The 24,000-nt window shown below is 37.7% G+C and overlaps 1 protein-coding gene across 3 annotated transcripts in view; it reads left to right on the top strand.

Annotated features, from left to right (window-relative positions):
- Positions 1-24,000, top strand: part of Cdh6 (cadherin 6) — a 123,289-nt gene that overhangs the window by 81,038 nt on the left and 18,251 nt on the right. For all 3 annotated transcript variants that reach the window (XM_046422311.2, XM_046422312.2, XM_046422313.2), the window contains 5 exons: positions 11,524-11,818; positions 14,929-15,048; positions 17,003-17,170; positions 19,784-19,971; positions 21,502-21,755. In XM_046422311.2, the coding sequence (XP_046278267.1) occupies positions 11,524-11,818; positions 14,929-15,048; positions 17,003-17,170; positions 19,784-19,971; positions 21,502-21,755 (1,025 nt within the window). The remainder of the gene's footprint in view (positions 1-11,523; positions 11,819-14,928; positions 15,049-17,002; positions 17,171-19,783; positions 19,972-21,501; positions 21,756-24,000) is intronic.

The raw sequence follows: 24,000 nt of genomic DNA, 5'->3' as shown, positions 1-24,000 counted from the left end.
TATGCAGTTAATAAACCAGAAGGCATTTGTTTAATTGATAAATCCCAAATGAACAATAACATCTATTACAGTTTGTATCATTTGTGCCAATAGAATTTACAAATAACTTAGCCTGGGGCCTAATATAATAAATACAAAGAATCCAGAAATATTTATAGTCATTGCAGGGAGTATTGTTTTGGCAATATGCTTTGACTCGAACAAGCTTAGCCTTTAGAGTCAGGCAAGTCTTGGCATGGTTCCTGGTTCCACCCTTAACTTGGAGCAAATTACTTAACCTCTCTGACCTCAGTTTCCTAATAAAGAAAAAAAGAGAGAGAGAGCATAGAGGTTATCTCCTGAAGTCATTGGGAGAATTAATTGAGGTGACACAAAAGCATTCCTGCAGTACATGATACATATTAAGTGTGCAACAAGTTCATTTCCTTTTCTACTGCTGCTATAAAAAATTACCAGAAATGTAGTGCCTTAAAATAATATAAATGGATCATCACACAGTTCTGAAGGCTAGAGGTCTGAAATGGGGTCCACTGGGTTAACATCAAGGTGTCTGCAAGATGTTCTCATGGAGGCTCCTGGGGAGGATGTTTCCTGCCTTTTTCAGCTTCTGGAGGCCACAGGCATTCCTTGGCCTATGGCCCTTCCTCCATCTTCAAAGCCAGCAGCATAGCATTTTCATATTCTCCCCACTCCCTCCCTTTCTCCCCTCTGCTTTTATTATCACATTTCCTTCTCTGACTCCAATTTTCCCCTTCCTCTTATTAAGACCCTTGTGATTACATTGGGCTCACATACATATACCAGGATGCTCTTCTCACCTTAATCACATGTCTTAGATCCTTTTGCCACATAAGATAACATTATCACAGGTTCTGGGAATTAGGACATGGACATCTTTGAGAAGACCATTATTCTGCCTACCACAACTACAATAGCACCAAAGTTTTGTTCATTCAATAGTTAGTCTGGTACTTTTGACATTAAATTCAAGGTATTGAGTGTAAAAAATAAATGTCAAGGGAATTAATAAATTTCTCCTACATTTAGACTTAAAATTCCTTTGCTTTTAGCACTTTGTCAGAATTTCCCCCTTCATATCACACAAGGTCTGTTTCAGTAGTTACTAAATCTAACAAGAGATAAAAGATTGAATCAAGTGGGTCATGGAATCTCTGCAAATGTAAAATGCCTTATAGTATTATTTAAGTGGACTTTAAAAGTTACAAGGTACATATTGAGAAGAAAGATGGAAGATAGAAAGATGGGTAGATGGACAGACAGATGAACAGACAGACAGATTAACATTCTCTATTTTGTGGCCCTGGTAAACATTTGTCAATACATGGAGATATTTTTAGTTGTTATAAATTGAGAAGGCATTGACATCTAGTAGGTAAGGACCAGGGATGCTGCCAAGCATCCTATGATGCACAGGACAATCCCCAAAGCAATTGTCCAACTCCGAATGTCCACAGAGAATAATTTCACAAAACAAAAAATTAGATACAAATCTTTGTAATTCAACACTATTTGGTACAGTGTAAGTTTTTAATGAATGCTCATAGAACTGAATGTAAAGACCTACAAGGGGAAAAATATGAATAAGAGTTTCAATCACATGGACTCAAACATTGCCCTTATTTATTGTGTGATGCTGAGAAGTTACCTCTTATGTTGTCTTAGTATCCTCATCAGTTAAAATGGGATAAGAACAGAGCCATGATGAGCAACAAATGATATAATCCGTGTGAAGAATTCAGCACATTTCCTGGTTCATAGTATGCACTTAATAAATATCTACTATTATTATTTTACCAAATCCCAGCCAGAACAATTACCAAATGATGAATTATATAAGAAGGCTTTAAATAAACTATTTTTACTGTTATAAAAATCAGTTAAGGGGCTAGGGTTGTGGCTCAGTGGTCGAGCGCTCCCCTAGCAAGTTCGAGGCCCTGGGTTCAATCCTCAGAATGACATAAAAATAAATAAAATAAACGTATTGTGTCCAACTACAAATTTTTTTAAAAAGTAAATATTTTTTAAAAAATCAGTTAAGTTTGTTATATAGGAAATATAATTTTTCATGTCTTAAGAGACAACGTGCTATAATAGAAAAAGACCATGGGATATGAGTTGGGCATGGTGGCACACATCTGTAATCCCAGCTACTCAGAAGTTCAAGGTGAGCCTGGAAGGCTTAGCAAAAGCCTGTCTCAAAACAATAAAAAGGGCCAGGGATGTAGTTAGTAGGCTTGGTTAGTAGAGTGTTTGCTAGCATGTGCAAGGCTTTGGGTTCAATCCCCAGTGGAGGAGGAAGAGGAGAAGGAGGAGAAAATTGTCTTCTAAATTATTTTTAGAGCCCTTTCAGCATATCAAGGGGTGATCCTGGCCAATAAGAATAAAACTCACCAATCCCATTTATAAATGGAGTCACTAAACGTTACCTATGTCAAGTTCTGGCTGCAGGTCATGTTTCCACCTCTGCTCTCTTCTCCCAAAACACGTGGTGGGGTATTCCTGAAACCAATGAATTTCACAATTGGGTGCTTTGACAACCAAGCACACAAACACAGTCTCATTTCTACTGTTCCCATTTTGCTTTCGGGTGATCACATAAAGGAGAAACCCTGTTTCATTCCCAGCAGCCTTCCTGGGCTTCAGTAGGGAAAGGAGGGAGTGGATGGATCCCATAGATAATGTCTACTGAGGGCAAAGTCATCCTGCAGCAAGGACCACATATGCCAAGGGCAATAAGAAGTCACACCTAGACCTCAGGGCTGGGGGATGTGATGCTGATGGAGGAGGCAGGATGAAACTGGCCACCTTGGACTCTGGACAGCCAAGGTCATGATTCCACCTGCCCAAACTACAGAAGCCACTGAGAAAAGCAATGGATGGGATATATTGGCTACAGATGGGGTAGGGGTCAGGGTAGGGGTAGGGGGCAGAGAGCAGTACAAGGACTGCCCTTGGGTACAATAACTCCCACATTTTCCACTGACACAGCAGGTGGGCCTCTTTTTTTCATATACTCAGGCATCATGCTGGATTGGACAAGAAGCAGGAGAAAGCAAGCAGAAAGACTGAGATTTGTCTAAAAGAGTTATCTAAGGAGACCATATTATTGAATCGGGCAGACTTTATTGTATTGCACTAAATTTTGGACCCAGTATTCAACCTATATGAAGTTCTAAAGTTCAACAGGACTAGTGCTTGAGGGATAAGCTATAAAAGTAATAATAATAATAAAGAAGCCACATTTTCCCGTGCACATCTCAGTACAGTATGAGAAAATATGTGACCCTTCAACTGAAGGGAAGGAATGTTTCTATTTTTACTAACTTTATGGCTCTTATTACCCCAGGCAGATACTCAAGGCCTCCTCTGATTCTCTCCCACACTGAGCCTTGAAACCCTGCCATGCACTCGTACAGTTGTGAAGTCATTTTTCTCCCATCAGTAACCTAAGCTTTTCCAAGAAGTCTTCCTAAACCATCAGAGAACTCACATGTTCCCTGATTCCATCTTGTCCAGTTCACAAGTTTCTTCTCAGCCATCCACCATCTTTTTATTTACCATGTTATTTCTAACTATCACTTAATAACAGGACCCTAGTGTCTTGTTTTGCTTTTTTTTCTTTTTTCTTTTCTTTCTTTTTTTTTTTTTTTTTTTTTTGGTACCAGGGATTAAACCCATAGGTGCCTAACCACTGAGCAATATCCCCAGCTCATTTTATTTTTTTACTTTGAAACAGGGTCAGGATAAGTTGTTGAGGTTGGCTTTGAACTTACCATCCTCCTGCCTCAGTCTCCTGAGCTGCTGGGATCACAGGCATGCATAGCTGCTTCTGGCCATTCTGTTTTTATTCTATAATTTTGTATGTATGAGAGTCAGCATTCCCAAGCCTAAATTGCAAGTTTATAAAAGACAGGTATCAGATGTTTTTTGTGCATTGCCTTGTGAGATTCTTCAGGCCAACAAATGTTTTTAAATGGTCTTGGTTGACGGAGTTAAATGATTTTATAATAGAATAATTTTTCTGTGAAATGGGGCATTTTCCATTAGTTTCTGCAACAGGATGATACTTGAAACATGTTTCAGTAAAATCTTGACCTTTTTTCACCATTAACAGATAACTTCTGGCCCAATACTCAATGTGTTTATAACTCTCTGTAGTTATAATTAGTCTACTCTTGTCAAGAAATCCAACACAAGTTGGTTTTATTATTGTAGAGATATTTAATTGATTTTTAAAGAAAATTATTAGATCTAAGGCAATATCTTAAATTACTCCTTCAGATTGTTCAGATTAGACCATGTGCCTACTGTTTGATAGTAATTGCTGAATTATCTGGCAACTGCAGGAATGTGTGTATATTCTTAAAATACAGAATTATCTATCTTAAAGTCAAGCAAGAAAGAAGAGATGGAGAACACTTAAGTTTTATCAATTGTCTACTATGTGCCAAAAACCTTCATTCGTCATTGATATCTTATCCAAGTTACCCTTTACAACATTTATTCATTCACTTTTTGCTATCATTAATTATTGGGGACCTATATTGTGCCAGAATGTTGGATGCTAAGAATACAGAGTGAACCAGACAGATTTGATGCCTTCGTTTATGAATTAATTATCTAGATAGGGAAATAGCTATAAAACAGGTCATCAAAAAATAGAAGAGGCTAAAGGCTTAGTAGGGAATTGAGAATATATAGGAGAATCTAACTGAGTCTAGCAACTTAGAGAAATTGTCCCTGTGGAGATAAATCAAGCAGACCTGACATACTAGTTGAATTAACCAGGTGAAGATGCTAAAAGAGCTTTTTTTCAAAGTGGACCACATGGAAGGAGGACCTAGATATGAAAGAACCTGCAATTTGAGTGTTGCTAAAACAAGGAGAGTTCAAAGGAACATGGTAACTGATGAAGCTGAAGAGAGGAGCAGAGGCCAGGATGGTCATTGGAGGTGCCATTAAAGAGCTTTATCCCGAGAGCAAAGAGAAGACACTGAAATATTTAATTGAAAGAAAGTGGTATCTTCAGAGCCGTTGTTGCATTAAATTGGTCTGGTAACAGAGGCCAACTAGAAAGGTTTTCTAATCTGAATGTGTGTTTTGGAAGGCCTCCTTGCAAGAGACCAGTGGAAATGGTGATGGCTTGGACCAGGTTGGCAGCAGTGGAAATGGAGAAAGTTAAGTGAGTCAAGATACATATAAGATATGTGAAAGAGGTAGAATGACAGGATTTGTGGCTTAGTGAACGTGGGGATGGCCACAGAGTGGATGGTCCATGATGACTCCTAGGGGCCTTTGCTGAGATGGGACATGCAAAAGGAGGGAATTTCTGCGCGATAATTGATAAAGTCAGCTGGGACATACTGAATGTAAATGATCTAAGAAACTTGCCTGGGAGGTAAATATATCCTTGACTATGGATCTCAAGAAAATGGTCTGCCCTGGGGTTCTATACAGATTTGGGCATTGATGGCACATAGGTAGTGGTTGAATGAAAATGAGTAGATGATTTTATTTGGGGAAAGTATGTGGAGTGTGGAAGAAAAGAGTCTAAGACTGAAGCCTAAGGGACACCAACATTTAGGGGACAGATAGAAGAGGAAGAACAAGCAAGACTGTCTTTTAGATGCCAGAATGAAGACTAAAGATTTTAATTAATTTCTTGATTAATAGGAAACTCCAAATTTGGACTGAAATCTTTCCACTCTTCAAATCCACCTTCTAAATACTTCATGTTTATGAATGCAGTTTAAGAAGTAAATTTATGTAATTTACAGAAGGCTTGCTCTGAGCGAGACCCTAAGTATTTTATGTACATTATTTTATTAATTTCCAGAGTAATCTGCTGTTAAAGTATCATTATTATTCCCAGGATGTGGATGAAGAGACAGAGACTTGGGGAAGTGAACTTAGTTCCCCAAGGTTACACCACCAATACACAGCATGACTTTCACCCATTTCTTTCTCTTGCCCAAATCCAGGTTTTTTGGCCATTGTGATTGTCCTAGTGAAGGCAGTGACTCCTAAACTTTGCTCTCTTCAGAATTACTTGGAGGGCTTCTTAAAACAGATTGCCGGCTGGCACCCGCTGAGTTTCTGATTCTGGAGATAAGTAGGGCATAGAGTTTACATCTCTGCCTTGTTCCAAGAGGCTGCTGCTGCAGTAGGGTGAAAACATCAAAAAGATACTGGCTGAGTAGGGTAGTTTCTATTTCATACTACAGGATAGTCAGACAGGAGGTTATTCCAGATCCCAGGGTCCTTCCATTTTGTGGTTCTGCCATCTCCCCAGGTACTGTTCTCATCAGCCTGGAGAAAGTCAGCTTCTTCCTCATACCACTGCAGGCTGTGGGGACAAAACGTCTAGAACAAGCCGATTCTTGCCGAGCAGGGGACACTGAAGTTGTGCCCTTCACATTCACACATATTACAATGTGAAAATTTTATCAAAAGACTGGAGAGCCATGAGTCTGCCTAGACCATTAACTACTATAGAACAAACAGAGAAGGGATGCTATGGATTGGATTTTAACTGTTTTCCAAAGGCCTTTGTGTGAAAGGGTTGGCCCCAGTCCATAGAACTACAGGGAGACGGTGGAACCTATAGAGGGGGGTCTTAGTTGGAGGAAGTTAGGTTAGTGGGAGTATACCCTTTCAGGGAATACTGAGACTCCAGTCCCTTCCCCTTTCCCTCTTTGCTTTCTAATCATTATGAGAGAAGCAGCTATCTCTACCACTCTCCAGCCATAATATTCAGCCTTATTTCAGGCCCAAAGGAATGGGGGCATGGGAGCATGACCATGGAAACTCTAGGTCAAAGTAAGCCTTCCTTCTTTATAAGTCTGTTATCTCAAGTGTTCTGTTACAGTAACTCAAAGCTAACTAACTAAAGGGGTTTGGGGAACAACAAGCTCCCTACTACAATAATATGCTGCCCTGAACTTTTTCATTTATGAAATAATTTTCAGATAAAAATTAGTTAACTCATGCTAAATCATTAACATTCAAATACAGCATGGTGAAATTTGTCATATGAAATTTTATTAAAAGACATTTTTATTGACTTAATCCTATAATCTCTAAAACAGAATCAATTTCTAATCTCTGCCATGTACTTCAGGCACATAACATAATTTCTTCCTAACATAAACACTACCCAACTGGCTCTCCCCAGCCTCCCAACATTAAGTCTATTTATTAGCATTCTGTATACATTCATTATATGGAGAGATGTATGAATAGATACAAACATCTATATGCATATTAAATTCAGTTATGCCGTAATTTGGCATAATTTGATCATGATTTCCCTAATTTAAAATAATATTCAACCTGTTTAGCATGAAGGCCTTCTCTCCTTTAGCTGCTGTTTCTCCACCTCGGTCTCAGTCAGACAGCATTTTCTCACCACAGCTCTTCTCTAATTGTCCCAGGTCATCTCAAATCAGCAACCATTACTTTCTCAGAGGACCGAATTACACTTGCACTAACACTCTAAAAACACATAAGCCGCAATTCAGTGTTTCATGGCAGACATCACGTATTTCCTTCCCCAAACTCCTTTCTGGCTGTTGAAGGCACCTACATAGGCCACCGAGGTAAGCTTTTCCTTAGACTGTTTTCTGTCTTAAACATGCTGATTCTCAGAAGATTCAGTTTGGTTACTGACTCAGATAGTGACTCAGTGACACACAGGAACTAGGAGTGATAGAGCAGCTGGCTCCATAGATCACTAGAAAATCCATACAATCAATGTTACACCCTTGGATTTAATTCAAAATTAGGTTGGAAGTCAGCACTTGTAGCAGGTAAAAAGATGCTTCATCCCCAGGGACACCCAGCGCTGCAGGCAAGGATGCTGCCAGTCCTGGTGACACCCTTCATGGGGCCAGCCAGCCACCACACATGCCTATATTTATTTGCCAAGTCAGCACAGCTATTATTTTTCTAAAAAGAAAGGAAAAAGTGTACAGAAAAACAGAGACCCTGAACTTCTTCCAGCACAGAATGCTTCAGATACAGTAGCAAGGAGTCCTGGCGCCACAGGTGAGGTGTGACTTTTGGAGGGAAGTGGATAATTTTTACTTGATGGTGAATCATTAAAAGTGAACCAAATGATTAAACTTAATGGAACAGCCACATTAAACTGAAATTAGTAAAAACACGCCGCGGGCAGGCTACAACCTTTTATTTGTTGTTGTTTAACTTCTGTCTTTTACAGTGGCCGTGATGAATGACATCACAAAAGCAAAAATCCAATTAAAATCTAAGTGCTCAGTAAACCCCTAATGTCTGGTTGTCGCCACCACTTTCATGGGCACTGCAGGCTTCTGTTCCCACTTTTCCTCTAGAAAGGACTGGCCCTGGGGAGTTCGTGGAAGGGGAGGAGAATGGGGAGAAAAGAAAGGCACTTGGAGGTTTCTGCACACCGGGGTCAAACCCAATAAAGCTCTTTGTGGGGGGAGAGAAGAGGGCAGCAGGTTAAATTGTTTTATTATCAGGCAATGTTTGAGTGAAGAGGTACATCTCCCTACTAGTTTTCAAATATTGATAAATCAGAATTGTGATCTGCAGAGCAATCCCCATCCGCACCCTCTCTCTGCATCTCCTTGCGCCTTTGTATCGTCTCGGGTGTTTGTTCTATAAGTCATCGAAATGGTCTCTCCTGACAGCTAAAAATAAGTTTCTGATTACTTTTACCTGAATAAATCTTGTGATCAGATGTGGTATTCACCTACTAAGTGTGCAACAATTACATATTGAAGTGATGAAAGAACTGGCCAAGGAGAGTGTATAATCTAGTGGAATGCAGAATATCATAAATCACATGTGAAGACAGCAAATTGCCACCAGGTAGAAGAATATAGGCTTTTGATAACAGATTATTTTAGCTCAGAGATATGGGGTGCTTGCAAAATTAGGTTTTCCAAGTCCTCAAAACAAAGTTTTCAAAGTCAGAATAAAAGCAAAACCATGCCGATTATGAACTAACAGAGAACGATAGTATTGATATCTTTAGTTTGGAAGGTGCTTTGTAATTTATAAAACATACACCGTGTTTTTAATGCATGCTTACCTGGCAATTAACGCAGTGTTTGTATCTGGTCTCTAATGAGACCTCCACAGCAGCTTTGTTGTGGAGCCCTTATTATCCTCATTTTACTGAGGGTCCTTGCTCAGAGAGGTTAATTGGCTCTGCTGTGGTCTTGCACTCGGTGAGGGAAAGCAAATGGACGTGACCTGTTCTTGGGACTTGCACTTGGCACTCCCAACCCTGAACCAGGCTGCTGACCACAGCTGCCCTAGAGCAAGGATCTGCAGGGCAGCGGTACTGCTTGCTTTACTCATGAGTTAATGAAATGGCTTTTTAAGAGCACTCTTCAGTCATTAGGATTTGACAATGGAGAGTTAAACTTTCCCGGGTGGCTCTTTCTGTGTCAACGTTTCAACGTTTCCTTAGCATATCACATTACACAAATCATGGCATACTCTTGTTTTACATTTCTTATTGCATTTGTCTCACTTCTAAGCCATTTCCTCCCCATTCACATTTATCTTCCATTATTCCTGCCAAATAGCTTTCAAAGCTACTAATTGTATGAATAATATTCTCATTCCCAAACTCCATGATTAGCTAGCTGCGGATATGTGGCACTGGACATGGTTTCTCTATATCCCAAAATGAGAAAGTTGCACTGAATCACCTAGAGGGCTCCTTCTTGCCCTCAAATTCTAATCTTCTGACACTCACATGAGCTGGATGTGATTTTGGAAATACCTGCAAAAACTGGAACCCGGGGTTTCTTGACTCTACCCTGATAAACTAATGTAGCTCATGTTTCCCAAAGAATCTTTCATGGAAAACTAGTCATGGGGCATATCAAGATGACCCCAAAATGACTCTTTAAACAGTAAAGCTCGAGAACACTGGGTTAAACAAAGCCAAATACAATTCCAAACTGTAGGCACTCACAGCCTTTAATATGTCAATGGGTGTTTCCAAGAAAGAAGCAGAGTATAATGTATTGCCCAAATTTATTGGGCTACAGGAAACTTTCTCTCTCCATTTTGTGCAAATGACATTCCATGGAACAGTTTTAGGAAGGCTCGTTAGAGCATTTGCTAAGCCCCTTTTTGCCTGGAGAGTCGATTTCCGGATGTGTCATGGACGCCACTCTGAGCATTCTATGTGTTAACCATGAGGATGAAGAGTGTCACCTGTTGCTGTTGCCTTTGTTTGGGGAACACAGCTTCTCTGTCTAGATGGAGCTGAAACAAAGTAGAGATTCACAACCCTCCCACTAGGAAACCATGTGTCATTGATATCGATGACCCAGGTATTAAATGGTTCTGCTCAACAAAAAGCACTTTTAGAAAACTTGCAAATAGATGATATGAAAACCTAAACCTGTGCTGGGTGGGCAATACAGAATTAAGGAAAGCACCGGAACTCAACATTGTGAGAATGATCTTTGGAGTAGGAAAGGTGGATCACTTTTCCAGGTCAGGATCACCACCTCTGTTTCTGTGGTATCCTAGCTTTCCTTATCTCATTTCACTTGAGAGTGACTCACCAGAGCAGAGCCCCTGCTCAATCTCCCTCAGGAGCTGGGAGCCCCTACCTTATAAAGCCATCTGTTTCAACATTAGGCTGGCTCCTCGTGTCAGACAACCCTTTCCTAGTTTACAGTAAAATCTGAATGTCAAATGTTTATTCTTCCAAGTGACCTCATAAATTATCTAGTGTGCTAGTTTTCAAGATATTGCTCATGGCAGCACGGAAGATGTCTCTCAAATGCTTTGAGTTGAATTTTGTAAATAAATGACTTTCACATCTTCCCAGAAAAGATATTATAATCTCCATCACCAAAGACCCAAGGAGTTTATCTAGCTTCCTTAAATTACCCAGAGGCAGAATGTACTCAGGTCTCACTGATTTGAAAACCAAAGATTTTTTTCAATAGTGTATCATTTGGGCTGGGATTGTGGCTCAGTGATGGAGCGTTTGCCTGGCATGTGTGAGGCACTGGGTTCAATCCTCAGAACCACATTTAAAAAAAAAAAAAAGAGTGAATAAGGTATTGTGTCCATCTACAACTAAAAAAAATATTTAAAAAAATAGTATATCACTTATATCATATGTTTGTGTGCATGCAAGTAAGAATGTATTAGTAGAATCCGAAAACTGTTTCCTTCCAGCCAGGCTTATATGTCCTTGGGCATCTTAACTACTGCTCTGGCCTTTACCTTTCCCTTCTCCAAAATAAGAAGGTAACTAAATTTCCCTGCTCTGTTTTAGTTCTAGAAAGTTCTTTGATTATAAGGAAGCATGTTCATTAATATATGGCATTTACTATTGAGGGGTTATGAAAATAGCAAGGAAAAAAATAGCTGTATGCCTTAGAAAGCATTAAATGAACCTAGCATGCTCATAAAAACAAACCAGTTTAGGATGACATGCTTGACTTTTACTTTCTTTAATTTTTTTTTTCCCTACACTAGTTACATTCAGACCAGGATAGAGGAGATGGATCACTTAAATATATCCTTTCAGGAGATGGAGCAGGAGATCTCTTCATTATCAATGAAAACACAGGCGACATACAGGCCACCAAAAGGCTGGACAGGGAAGAAAAACCCGTTTACATCCTTCGAGCACAAGCTATCAACAGAAGGACAGGGAGACCCGTGGAGCCAGAGTCTGAATTCATTATCAAGATCCATGACATCAATGACAATGAACCAATATTCACCAAGGACATTTACACAGCCACTGTCCCCGAAATGTCTGATGTCGGTGAGTGAGATGTGACTTCAACCAAGAACTTGTTCTCCTTTAGGGCATCCACCAAGTTAAAAAGGGTAGGAGCTATGTGTACCGAGTTGAAAGAATCGAGATGCTATCACACTTTCAAACAATCCATATGTCCTTTCTGTAAGTACATCATGCTGCCTAATGCTAGTTCCATCTCATCTGGTGGTTAAGTTTAAGGAAACAGCATTTCCTCTCATGATGAGGGACAGCCGGGGTGAGAGGTAAGAAGTGAGACCATTAGATCTGCTTTCTCTCCGCCCCATACTCCCTCTGTTTCTTGGACAAAGCCAGCAGTCTTGTCCATTTCTCTCCATCCACATGAATATTAGGCTCCAGGGGAATACCTCCCCAGTGAAAAATAAAACCTGAATTTATAGTTCAGTCTGAACAACAGTCATGGTTGTTTTAAGTAGCTAAATCTAGAAAAGAGATTTCAAGAAAACTTTAAAAAAAAAATCCATAAATAGGGGTTAGGGTTGTGGCTCAGTGAAAGAGCACATGTGGATCACTGGACACCACCTAAACATAAAACAAAGGTATTGTGTCCATCTACAACTAAAAAATAAAAACATGGTATGTGGGGGCATATCCTTTTACTAACAACTGGAAATTGAGAGACTTTCATGACATTAATGTGTAAAATTAATATCGTATGCACAATTTCACTGCCAATTTTAAGTTTAGTGTGTGTGGATTTTATTTGTTAGATTGTTAAATTGTGAGAAGGTAAACAGGATTTAAATTCAGAAAAAAATCCTAGTGATGTCATTCTTTGAAACATTAAAATACTTCATGGAAGACAGTAGCAAATTCTAAACCACTCATGTACAGGGTTGTTTTTATTTTCACTCTGTCATATTCAGAAAAGCTGAAATTACATAATAACTTTTCTATGATTCTGTCAGTCAGATTTCAGAGAGATTGTAGTTCACAGATCCAAGACTTGAAAAATATCCAATCCAGGGAAATGATTTGTAAAGCATCTAAATTTTCGCCTGAGGAAATTGCTCATCTCGTTGCTTGAAGCCACTTTGCTTTGTTAGAAAAATCATAAGCCACCACTAAAGCAAAGAAGAAGTTGGAATTCTTTGAAGAGGAAGATTTCTTAGGAAGTATAATATTTCTTAGGATGGATATAGATATATATATAGAGAGAGAGACATAGATATAGATTCCTCTAGATAAGAAAGGGAAAAAGAATTAATGAAAGACAGCTTTGTCACCAGCACCACCCAGTCATGTACTGCACAACTCCAGGGCCTGACATTCACTTTTGAAGCCATGATAGCCAATTTACAAATACATGGAAGTAATTGACAGTGACATACATTTCTTGAGAAAGGGAAGGTTGTTTTTTTTTTTCTAATTTCTATGCAGGCATAATATTCATCATTATAAATTAATATGCAATTAGTATAATATATAAAGGCATCTTAAAGAAATTTCATTAAGGTAGTGGAACAACATCAGGGAGGTGAAAATGGATTTTTTGGTACCAAACAAACCTAAATTTGAAACCATCTACACTAATAACCAGCAGTGTAGCCTTGGGCAAATTACTTGATCTCTCTGAGCCTGAGTTGTTTGATTCTCCAGTTCTGTATCTATAAAAAATAATGATAATAAATGTCAACTCCTAAGGGTTATCCTGAGGCTTAAATAAGAAAACAGGTTCAGACCCCCTAGTACAATCTCTGGCAACTAATAGGCACTTAAAACATCTACCTAATCACATTCCGAAAGCAATCATATTTTGTATTAATGCAAATAAGAGCCTGGTGTTTGTTGGCTTCTGTTAGTTCTCTCTTTAAAATCCTGTGATGCTAGCATTCTCTCCTCCTCCTTTGCCAAATTACAGGGTGGGTGCTGTATCTCATGCAGCAGCACGAGACATCCAGAGCATTCAACCCTAACAGAGAACAATTCATCTGTTCAATAACTGAAATTGGTTATAGGTATCGCAAAAGCGACTTGACAACTCTGATATTCCCTAGATGCGACTTCTCTGCCCTTTTCATGGATAGGAGGACTCCAACACTATGCCCACTGCTTACCTAATAGGATCATCAAAAGCAGCCATAAAATGGTCTTAACCAGGGGGGTTCGTTCTTTTTGAAAGTCACAAAGCCTTTTGAAAGTGAAATAAAATATGTGCATGTTCTTTCCAGTGAAACACACATGTAAGCATACACATGAAAATTAGCACAGGATTTCAGGGCAGTTAGGGATACTTTGAAAATTATAAGGTGACTATTGTCCCTAAATTAAGAATACCAGCCTAAGATACATTAGTCTTATTTGTGCATTTAATTATAATCATTGTTTGAAATTACAACTGCCAGATGTTTATGAATTCATTCTTTATCTAATCTTAAGTACCTCTTAAGGTTCAAGGTCTTTCAGGATCTTGGAATTACCAGATAAAGTATTTTTTTAGGATGGTAAGTAACAGGAAACCCAACTCAAAGTAGTTTAAAGAATAAAAGTATTACTGGTCACATTACTTTAATCCAAAAGTAAACTGGGCTTTGTACAGAGCTATTGGAATTCTGGGTGTTTCTTGGCTGTTTTTAAGCTTATACAGCTTTGTCCTCAGGCTGGCCTTTTTCAGATCACAAATAGCTATTTGTGGCTTCACATCAGCACCTTATAGTCCAGGAGACAAAGCATCAATGATGCAGGACTTCTAGCAAAATCACGAGTGGCCCAAAGAATAGAAAGCTTCTCAGCTCATGCCTATGGACAAAGTAATGCAAGTTGCTAATTGATTTAGTCCTGAATGACTTGAAAAAGTCACTACAGCAATAATCCAGTCAAATCCATCATTGGAGATGGGTTGGGATGAGTTCCACTCAAGGTCATGATCACTCCATGCTTCTCGTCAACCTAATCCTCACAGTATTTATTAGTTGGTTACACCCCTTCAGAGTTAAGAATCTAAGGCTTTTTAACCTAGCATCCTACTGAAATTCACCTCTTTCTTGTCATGATAACTTCACACAAATTAAGGTCATGCTTTCTTTTTATGTGTGTATCAAGAAATATGGAAAACCCTTAATTTGTTTTCAGTTTATGTTTCTGTGTCATTACAGGGACATTTGTTGTCCAAGTCACGGCAACCGATGCTGATGATCCAACTTATGGAAACAGTGCCAAAGTTGTCTATAGTATCCTACAGGGACAGCCCTATTTTTCAGTTGAATCAGAAACAGGTAAGAATTCATTTTTGGCCTTACTTTTTATTTATTTTTTTTATAATCTATAATTTTAATTGACATGCTCAGCTGAGCTAGCATATTTTTTAATAAAAACAATCAGCATGATTGAATTTTCTTGTATTCTTCTGCCAAACACTAATGATATATTTGTAAGCATGACATCCAGATCATTTTAATCAAGAAATCTGACAATGAACCTTTCATCTAACATATTTATATTGGGCAGATTCAGAAAAATTATGCAGTCCATTCTTTTTCTTCCAGTTTGGGGTGAAGCTAAAAGATTAACCCTTTCTGGTAGGGCTATTTACCCATATTCTGGTTCTTCTGTTTCTAGCTATTGGGTAAGACTGCATCTCTCTCTTCTGCTCTGATGCTAGACATAGCCATGTGATTGATTGATTGATTGATTGGGGCAAATAAAATGTGGCAGTGATGCAGAGTTGTTGCACAACCTGCCACATGCCCCTCCCCTGTCCCAGTGATCGTGAAAACTATGTTGAGAAGGGGTTACCCTGGATGGCCACTGTTGCCATGAGCAGAGCATCCCGCTCATCTCCCAGAGCATGAGCAAAGCTCACACTTCAGTTGTGTTAAGTCCCTGAGATGTTGTGTTGTTTGTTGTTACATCATTGCCTAGCTCATCCTGATTTGGCCCTAATACAACAAAACCTATCACCTTATAAAAATCCTTTCTTCAACATCTCATTTTTCTGTATTTTTCCCACAGAATAGCATCCTATGTGATGATGATTTGGGTTTTTTACAGCATTTGTATTGTATAGTAAATTCCACATGTATTTGCCAATTGTAAAAGGAGTCAAGTTTCTTTCCTACATTTTTCAAACATCCATTATTACGGTAGAAATCCAAACCTTTCCAGGTTCCTACATCTAGTTTGAAATCTAGGTATTAAAAGGTGCGATGAACTTGGGAAGAATTCCAAGGAGAAAGAAAATGTAGAATTGAAAAACAATAAGAAGGAAAAATTAGAATTATTCAGCTAAAGGATAAAAAGCTAAGGAGAATCTCCTATATTTAATAGACAGGTACTATTATGTGGAGAACAGAAAGCGCTGCACTTTGAAGTCAAGTCGATAGGAATAAAACTGACCTGGTGTCTGAAGTATTCTTGTTAAAAATTTAAATGATATTTTCAGCTTCATTAGTTGTTAGGCACTGGAATGTGCAACCATAGAGGATTATAAAGTCTTCTCCAGTGATTTTTAGAAGAAAGTTAATTTAAGCATAAACCCTATATAGAGATCAGGCAAACCTTTAGAAGTTCTTTCAACTAATTATCTTATAACTGCCTAACAACAGAGACAAATTTAACCTAACTTTAAAATTTTTACTGTTGGGACCAGTTGAACTAATGTTCACATAAGCTTTAGGAAAAACTAAATTCTCCAGGATCATATAATATGATAATTGTGAGAGAATCAATGCTGTGTATTCTTAACACAATAGTTTTGTGGTTTCGAAAAACCTCAGAACACTCATTATGGTAGGTATATTTGAGGAGCAATTAGCCAGTTCAGTCATGTGGAACCCAGAAGTCAGCTCAGTTTCTTAAAAATTTGCTCATAATATACCTGAATATCTTTTATCAAGCAGCTACCATAACACACCTTTATATCATAGGTCAAGTTAGATTTTGCTGTACTTAATATTTATAGAACAGGCAGTCCATACCATTGCAGGATTTGACTTGTACTTGAGTTCATTCTTCTGTGTTACAGGCTTTTTAAAATGTGTCTCTCTCTCCCCTATGTGGTTGTAATATCCTTCAGTATAAAGGCTGTATATAATCATCTTTATATCACAATGACATCTGCATGGTGTTTTGCATATTGTGGGTGACAGTCTATGTTTGTTTGCATAAATAAATGATTCCGTAAAGTATTCTAAATGCATCCCTTTCCACTCCTAAATTTCACATCCATAGGTATCATCAAGACAGCTTTGCTTAACATGGATCGTGAAAACAGAGAGCAGTACCAAGTGGTGATCCAAGCCAAGGACATGGGCGGCCAGATGGGAGGATTATCTGGGACCACCACGGTGAACATCACGCTGACAGATGTCAACGACAATCCTCCCCGATTCCCCCAGAGTAGGAACATTTGATTGAAAAAGTTTCTTCAATGCCGTCTCATAAACTCTGACTTCAAAAATGTTTATTTTCCATTATCATTATTGTCAAAATTAGTGGACTTCATAAGAACTGGCACTTTTATTAAAATTATTAAAATGAGTTGACAACACCACTTAAGCTCAGGAAGTGTGAACATTTATGTTCCTCCCTTGGTAATTAGCTGAGCGATTTCTGATATGGCTGTTGTAAAAACAGCATCATTATTTTCTTTTTCCTTATTAAAAAAGACTTCCAGAGACATAAATTTGCTTGCACAGAACATATGTATACAAGCATGCTGCTATTTGTTAGGAAAAACTTGTCTTTATGTTTTGTGAACTTAATCAGGCATGTAATCTCTTTTAAATCCTCACAAAGCTTCATAAGGAAAGGATTTATCATTTTCCTGTTTCTAAAAATATAACTGTGGAAGTAACTATGTACTTAATCCATTTGTAATCATAAATAGTTTTCTACATTATGGTTAATTGAGATACCAAATGCCATCTATAACATCATTAACTCTTATGATTAGGCAGGAAGAAGAAACAACACTCATCAATGCTGAGTTTGTATCAAGCATGTGCTTGATTCTTTCACATAGAGCCGCCCAAGTGGGGACCAGTTTTAATGCATTTTCCTCCACGAACACAATCTCCTAAGAAAGTTATCTCAATTATTAAATAGAAAACCCACTTACTTCATCACAGCATTTTCTAAAAACTGTAGAATGGAGAATCACATAGATCATTAAAAAGTAGTTATATTTTTTTTCAAGAATTTATTCAGAGTTAGCAACATAGAAGAGTAGCTAATTTCTGATAACAGAGGTGTAAGAAATGTTTTCTGAGTGCTAAAATTTCCCCCAAGAAACCTGAAAATATCAAGATCACCAACATTTTTCCCAAAAATCTCCTCTTCAGTGTGGCAGTCCCCTGGGGAGGGTTATGTTGGGCTTCACCAGCATCTTGGTACCAAGGGGACGTGTAACTACTCTTTCTTCACTTAGCCTGTGTCTTGTTATGTGACATTGCATTGAATATAGAAAGGTGCAGGAGGCCCTTAAAATGGAAGTTGAAGACATTAGAGAAACACTTAACCCATTTTATCATTTTACCAAGGATGAGCCCAATACTCAGGAAATTAATATTATTCAAGAACCCTATTTTAGTGGTGGCACAGTCTGGTTTTGGTTTTTCCAAAACCATTTGCATGAATGGTTGACAAAGTGTAATATATGATAATAGACTAACTTTCTGTTTCACTAGTTTATTTTTGTTTTAGTTTTAATTAAATGATGTCCTTTCAGATCTAAACTGAAATTCACATGTAGTCTTCTTAAACTAATTTTGTAAGAAGAGGATGTAAGGAAAATTCTTATCTACAAAATAGAAGTTTTGAATTAATAATACAAACATAATCATGGGAGAAACCTATGCATAGATAAAAAATTATAATAAAATTTTAAAGAGTTGGTTATTAAAAATTTGCTTTATCACTCAGTGTATTTATCTATATCCCTAACTCAGCAACTAAATCCAGATATGTATATGAGTAAAAGGATATATTCTTCAGACATATTCACCAAATTGCTATAATTTACTTGCACCTTCTGCTAATATTAACAGAAAGAACTTTTTAAAAGAACACCTAGTAATTGACTTCAAGTCACAGTTCTGGCTAAGTTCTTCTCTCCTCTTTCTGATTGATTAGATTAACAGGGGGCATTGAAAACTTGTGGTTTCTCTTATAGAATTCAATCATTTTCATAATGACACCATAAACTTAGAAGCCTACTTACAGAACAAGATAAATGCTCTCCATTTGCAAGGATGCAGATCATGAAATAGATGGGGGGAAAATTTTTTTGTACCAGGGATTGAACCCAGGGGCACTTAATCACTGAGCCACATCCCCAACCCTTTTATATATACATAACCTATTTAGAGACAGGGTCTCGATAAGTTGCTTAGAACTTCGCTAAATTGCTGAGGCTGGCTTCAAACTTTTGATCTTCCTGCCTCAGCCTTCTGAGCCACTGGGATTACAGGCATGCACCATCAGACTCAGCAGAAGAAATATTCTTAACAATCATGACAGTGAAGATATAAGGAGAATAGGGCACCGTTAATTATGTTGAAGAAAGAATGAATCTGCCTCCATCCATGTCCTAAAGGACTCTTAAAAAATGGGTTTTGTTTTTACCCTAATCCCCGCCCTTATCCACAGTCTTTGCTTTTTGCAGTTTCACTTACCCGGTGGGTGTCAACCACAGCCCAAAAATATTAAATAAAATATTCCAGCATCAACAACTCCTAAGCTTCAAATAACTGACTATAGTATAATTGTTATAATTGTTCTAGCTCTTATTATCAATTATTATTATCTTTTACTGTGTCTCATTTGTAAATTAAACTGATCATAGGTATGTATATATGAAAAAACAGAACGTACTGGTTATAGGATTTAGTACTACCTGTAGCTTCAGTCCTCCACTGGGGGTCTTAGAACACATTCCCCATGAATAAGAGATTACTTATGACATAGCATTCTTAGTCTGTGTTTGACTCACATCTGTCTGGTGATTAATAGGTACATATCAATTTAAAACCCCTGAATCTTCTCCACCGGGTACACCAATTGGCAGGATCAAAGCCAGTGATGCTGATGTTGGAGAAAATGCTGCAATTGAGTACAGCATCACAGATGGTGAGGGGCTGGACATGTTTGATGTCATCACCGACCAGGAAACCCAGGAAGGAATAATAACTGTCAAAAAGGTAATGCCACCTCTTAAATCTCATACAAATAAACATGCTTTTCTCTGGTTCCCAAGTTACCAGGGGCAGTTAACGTCTCATATAAACATTCCTTTAGACTCTGAGTTTGTTATTTTAGGAAAATGCCAATTTTAATGATATTAAGACCTCTTGCATTGGCTTTTGGGGGTCTAAATAATTTTATGCCTTCATTAATACCACACTTTTAATAGCCTTTATATACAAACAAAAATATGAAAAATTGTGCTGTATATGTGTCATAAGAATTTGAATGCATTCCACTGTCATGTATTTAAAAAATAAAATCAATTAAATATTAAAACAGCAAAAAAGAATCTCCTAAGTAAATAAATAATATAAACAAATAATATACATAAAAAAACATGGAATATGTAATATAAATGAACAATAAGGAAGGAGACAGTGCCAGATATTATTCTATGTCCTGGAGATGCAATGGCACCTACAAATGGTCTCTGCTGTCATGAAACTTCCAGTTCATAGGGGAGGAGAAAATAGAAAGCAAGAAAACAAACCAATAAATGTGTAACTAAAAATTGCAATAGGTATGTTAAAGGAAAAGAGTAATTCACATAGTGATCCAGATGACCTGAATTAGAGAAGATATGTAAAGACCACATATTTAAGTGATACAAATTTTCTGCAACTACTTTAAGCTCTTTTCTGAAACAGGATGATAATAAATCTTTTATGTCCCAAATTCCTCTTATTTGCCAATGTACTTATGCATTAATTTAACCCCTCCCAAAACTAGTGCCACAGTGTGGCAAAAGCTAAAAACCAATAAATTGTATGTTTTGAGGCTAAACACATTAATTTGGTTGATTTTTTTTTATGATTCCCCTTTTATCAGGTATAGTGTAATATCTTCTCCCTCCTTTAGCACACAGTTGTGTTTGCTGGTAAATATAAACATAGGTGGATATAAATAACAAAAATTTTCCCCTTAAGCTCATGTCCTAATATCTGGAAACACAATAAAACATGTTTAAGTGACACTGAGACCAATGTTTTATATCATAATATAATTAGGAAGCCCATTAGTGTGCATTAATCTTTTTAATTTTCTTAGTGCCTGATAAGATTTGAACTAAAATTTTGCCTAGCCAACTAAATCACATTCACTAACGTCTTGATTAATTATCTTTCTAGTGAGCCTTGTCATATTCCCATCTAAAACTAAAAGTCAGCAATAAGCATTTGGGTTTGTTGTGTCTCCAAAAGCAAAAAGTTTCTTTCTAAAGATTTTTAACAACAATGATTATTATTCCTTTCTTTGGTCAATAATTAGCTCCGTGCCCTTATCAAGATGTCATTTGGAACATTTTATTAACTCATGCAAAAAAAAATTTAATCTATTTTATCTGAATGAGGAATAGGGAAACCATATGCAAACTTGCAGTTCCCATTGCTGGCTACACCTTAGAATCACCGGGGGAGGTTTTTGAAAGTATAGATTACATCCCCACCTCAGGTATTTGCCTTAAATATGTCACTTTCCTCCCCAAGTTTTTGGACTTCGAAAAGAAGAAAGTGTACACCCTCAAGGTGGAAGCCTCCAATCCCCACGTGGAGCCCCGATTTCTCTACCTGGGTCCGTTCAAAGATTCAGCCACTGTGAGAATTGTGGTGGAAGATGTGGATGAGCCTCCAGTCTTCAGCAAACTGGCCTATGTCCTACAGATAAGGGAAGATGCTCAGATTAACACAACAATAGGCTCGGTCACAGCCCAGGATCCAGATGCTGCCAGGAATCCCGTCAAGTAAGCACACTCCTGCACCATCTCTGTCATATATCTCTACCAATTTATATTCAAATATCCACCTGCACCTTAGAAAAAGAGGAATGGCTTTTTTCCAATTAAACAGTTGTGTTTTCCTGAAAAAAACTACTCCAAATATCACCTTTGACTCTGTACTCACTGCATAAAGATTATTTTAGCAGCAGCATGAAGCTAAAATACACAAAAATTGAAAGGAAAAAAAAAAAAAAAAAAGATGAGCTCAAGATGTATACTGCTTGCACTGGAGGTAGTGTGAGGTAATGCAACTCAGTGTCCTGGGCTTTCTTTAAGGTTCAAGATTTTCCTAGGGTTTAAGATCGTCAAAGTAGAATGGAGAAAATAACAAACTAGGCACTGGGCTTGAGAGTCTGTTTTCCAAGTGCTGGAAGAACCTATCATGTAACACTTAGAGGCAGAATTATGCTCCATTTGGATGCATAACTTTTCCTCTTGCAGATGTAAATAAAAACAACAACCATTTCATGCTATATGTCTGTGAAATCCAGGGGAAATTAATAAAGCAGAATCCAAATTTATGCTATGTAAGTAAGCTCTGTTTACCCTGTACTTCCCTGACACCTTAGTTGTAAATCATGTGTTCCAGAAAGCCTCATTGCTCTTGGGGACCACTAATGCTCTGAATATTGTAGAATCTTATGAAAATACTGGAGTCTAGCAACCTCCAACCTTCAGCCAGTAACTAAGGTGACTAATGAGAAAAGTGCTTAGCCGAATATCATTGTGTAAATTATTTCTCATAAATGTAGTAAGCAAACAAAAATGCTGTATGAGCACTCTTGTGAATCCCACAAATATATTCTGGTCAGGTCACCTACCATATGTCAGGCATGTCCTGGAACTAGGGAATACTAGACACAAATTCCCGATTGCAGGGAGCTTATAGAAAGAAATAAAAAAAATTGATAAATATGTAATGTGTCTGGTGAAAATAAATTCTAAGCGGTAAAATAGAGCAGAGTATGGAAACAGAGACTCAGTGAGGTGCTATTTCATATAGTGTGGTCAAGCTCAGTGTTAGGGAATCAATGGACAAAGATTTGAATGAAATGAAGTATGCTAACATCTGGGGGAAGACCATTCCCAGAAGGGGTAGAGCAGGGGTGAGGCCTGATATCAGCTCTTGCTTTGTGTGTTGAAGGAGTAGCAAGGAGGCCTGTGCTGCTAGAAGACAGTGAGGGAAGAGAGGCCAGGTAGGAGGCAACAGGGAGGGCTGGATGGCGGAGGTGAGCGTGGCAGGTCCTATGTGGCCCTTATAGTCCATGGTAGAGACTGGACTTTCTTCTGACTGAGTTGAGAAGCCACTGAACACTTTGAGTAGAAGCATTACCTAATGCAAAGCTACTTTTTAAAATGATCACTGGGTTGCTACATGACGGATGTTACTGCAGATAAAACAATTTGAGGCTGTAAGGCAATTGTTTTCCAACTTTTTAGCCATCGAGACCTCTTTGTTTCCATGAAACTTATGACACCCCCACATCTAAAATACAAAAATGCCTGACTTATTTTCAAGCAAATAGACTTGTTATATCATTCTACTGGAGTTTCTATAAGATACCTTGGATTGGACTGTGTCAACCCAAAGCAGCCACATGTGAGCCTTTGGATCAAGTATTTCTCCATCCATGCTTAATATTATTAATAAGGAAACTGAAAGATGGCTTTCACTTCCATAGCACAAGTGAATCAAGTGCTCTCACAATTATTATCTCATTTGGAGTATATTCTAACTGCATAAGGAAAAATATCTTAGCAAATCAGTGTCAAGTCCAATTTAAAAGTGTTAATGCTCAAAGTTTACAAATACAAGCTTCACTTACCTCTTGAATAGATCAACTTGTTTTTAATTTAAGAGACAATGTCTTTTTGGAATATAGGCTATATACTTCTATATCTATGTTACTTTTTATATGAAATACCATTTTTACCCACTGTATTACTTCATGTTTTATGAAAGGAAGTAGTTAGTTTGTCAAACTGGGTTAACTGTTAGTTAATTTTAAAGGTTTTTTTTGTTTTGTTTTGTTTGCTTCCAGACTTCCCTTGGTGCATATGGATTTGATATACAAATATAGATTTAAAGCTAGAAATACACCTAGATATATTCGTATAGAAATATATGTTCCAGTGATTCCTTTTCTAGGATAAAAGTCATTCTTATATTAGGAAAGTACAACTACATATAGTTTTAGGTTATTCTAAG

This window comes from Marmota monax, unplaced genomic scaffold, assembly GCF_021218885.2.
Source record: "Marmota monax isolate L192 unplaced genomic scaffold, Marmota_monax_Labrador192_F-V1.1 WCK01_AAM20220418_F8-fsc00077, whole genome shotgun sequence".
Lineage (NCBI taxonomy): Eukaryota > Metazoa > Chordata > Mammalia > Rodentia > Sciuridae > Marmota > Marmota monax.
The sequence above is the reverse complement of the archived record's forward strand: the minus strand, read 5'-3'. Positions and strand labels throughout refer to the sequence as shown.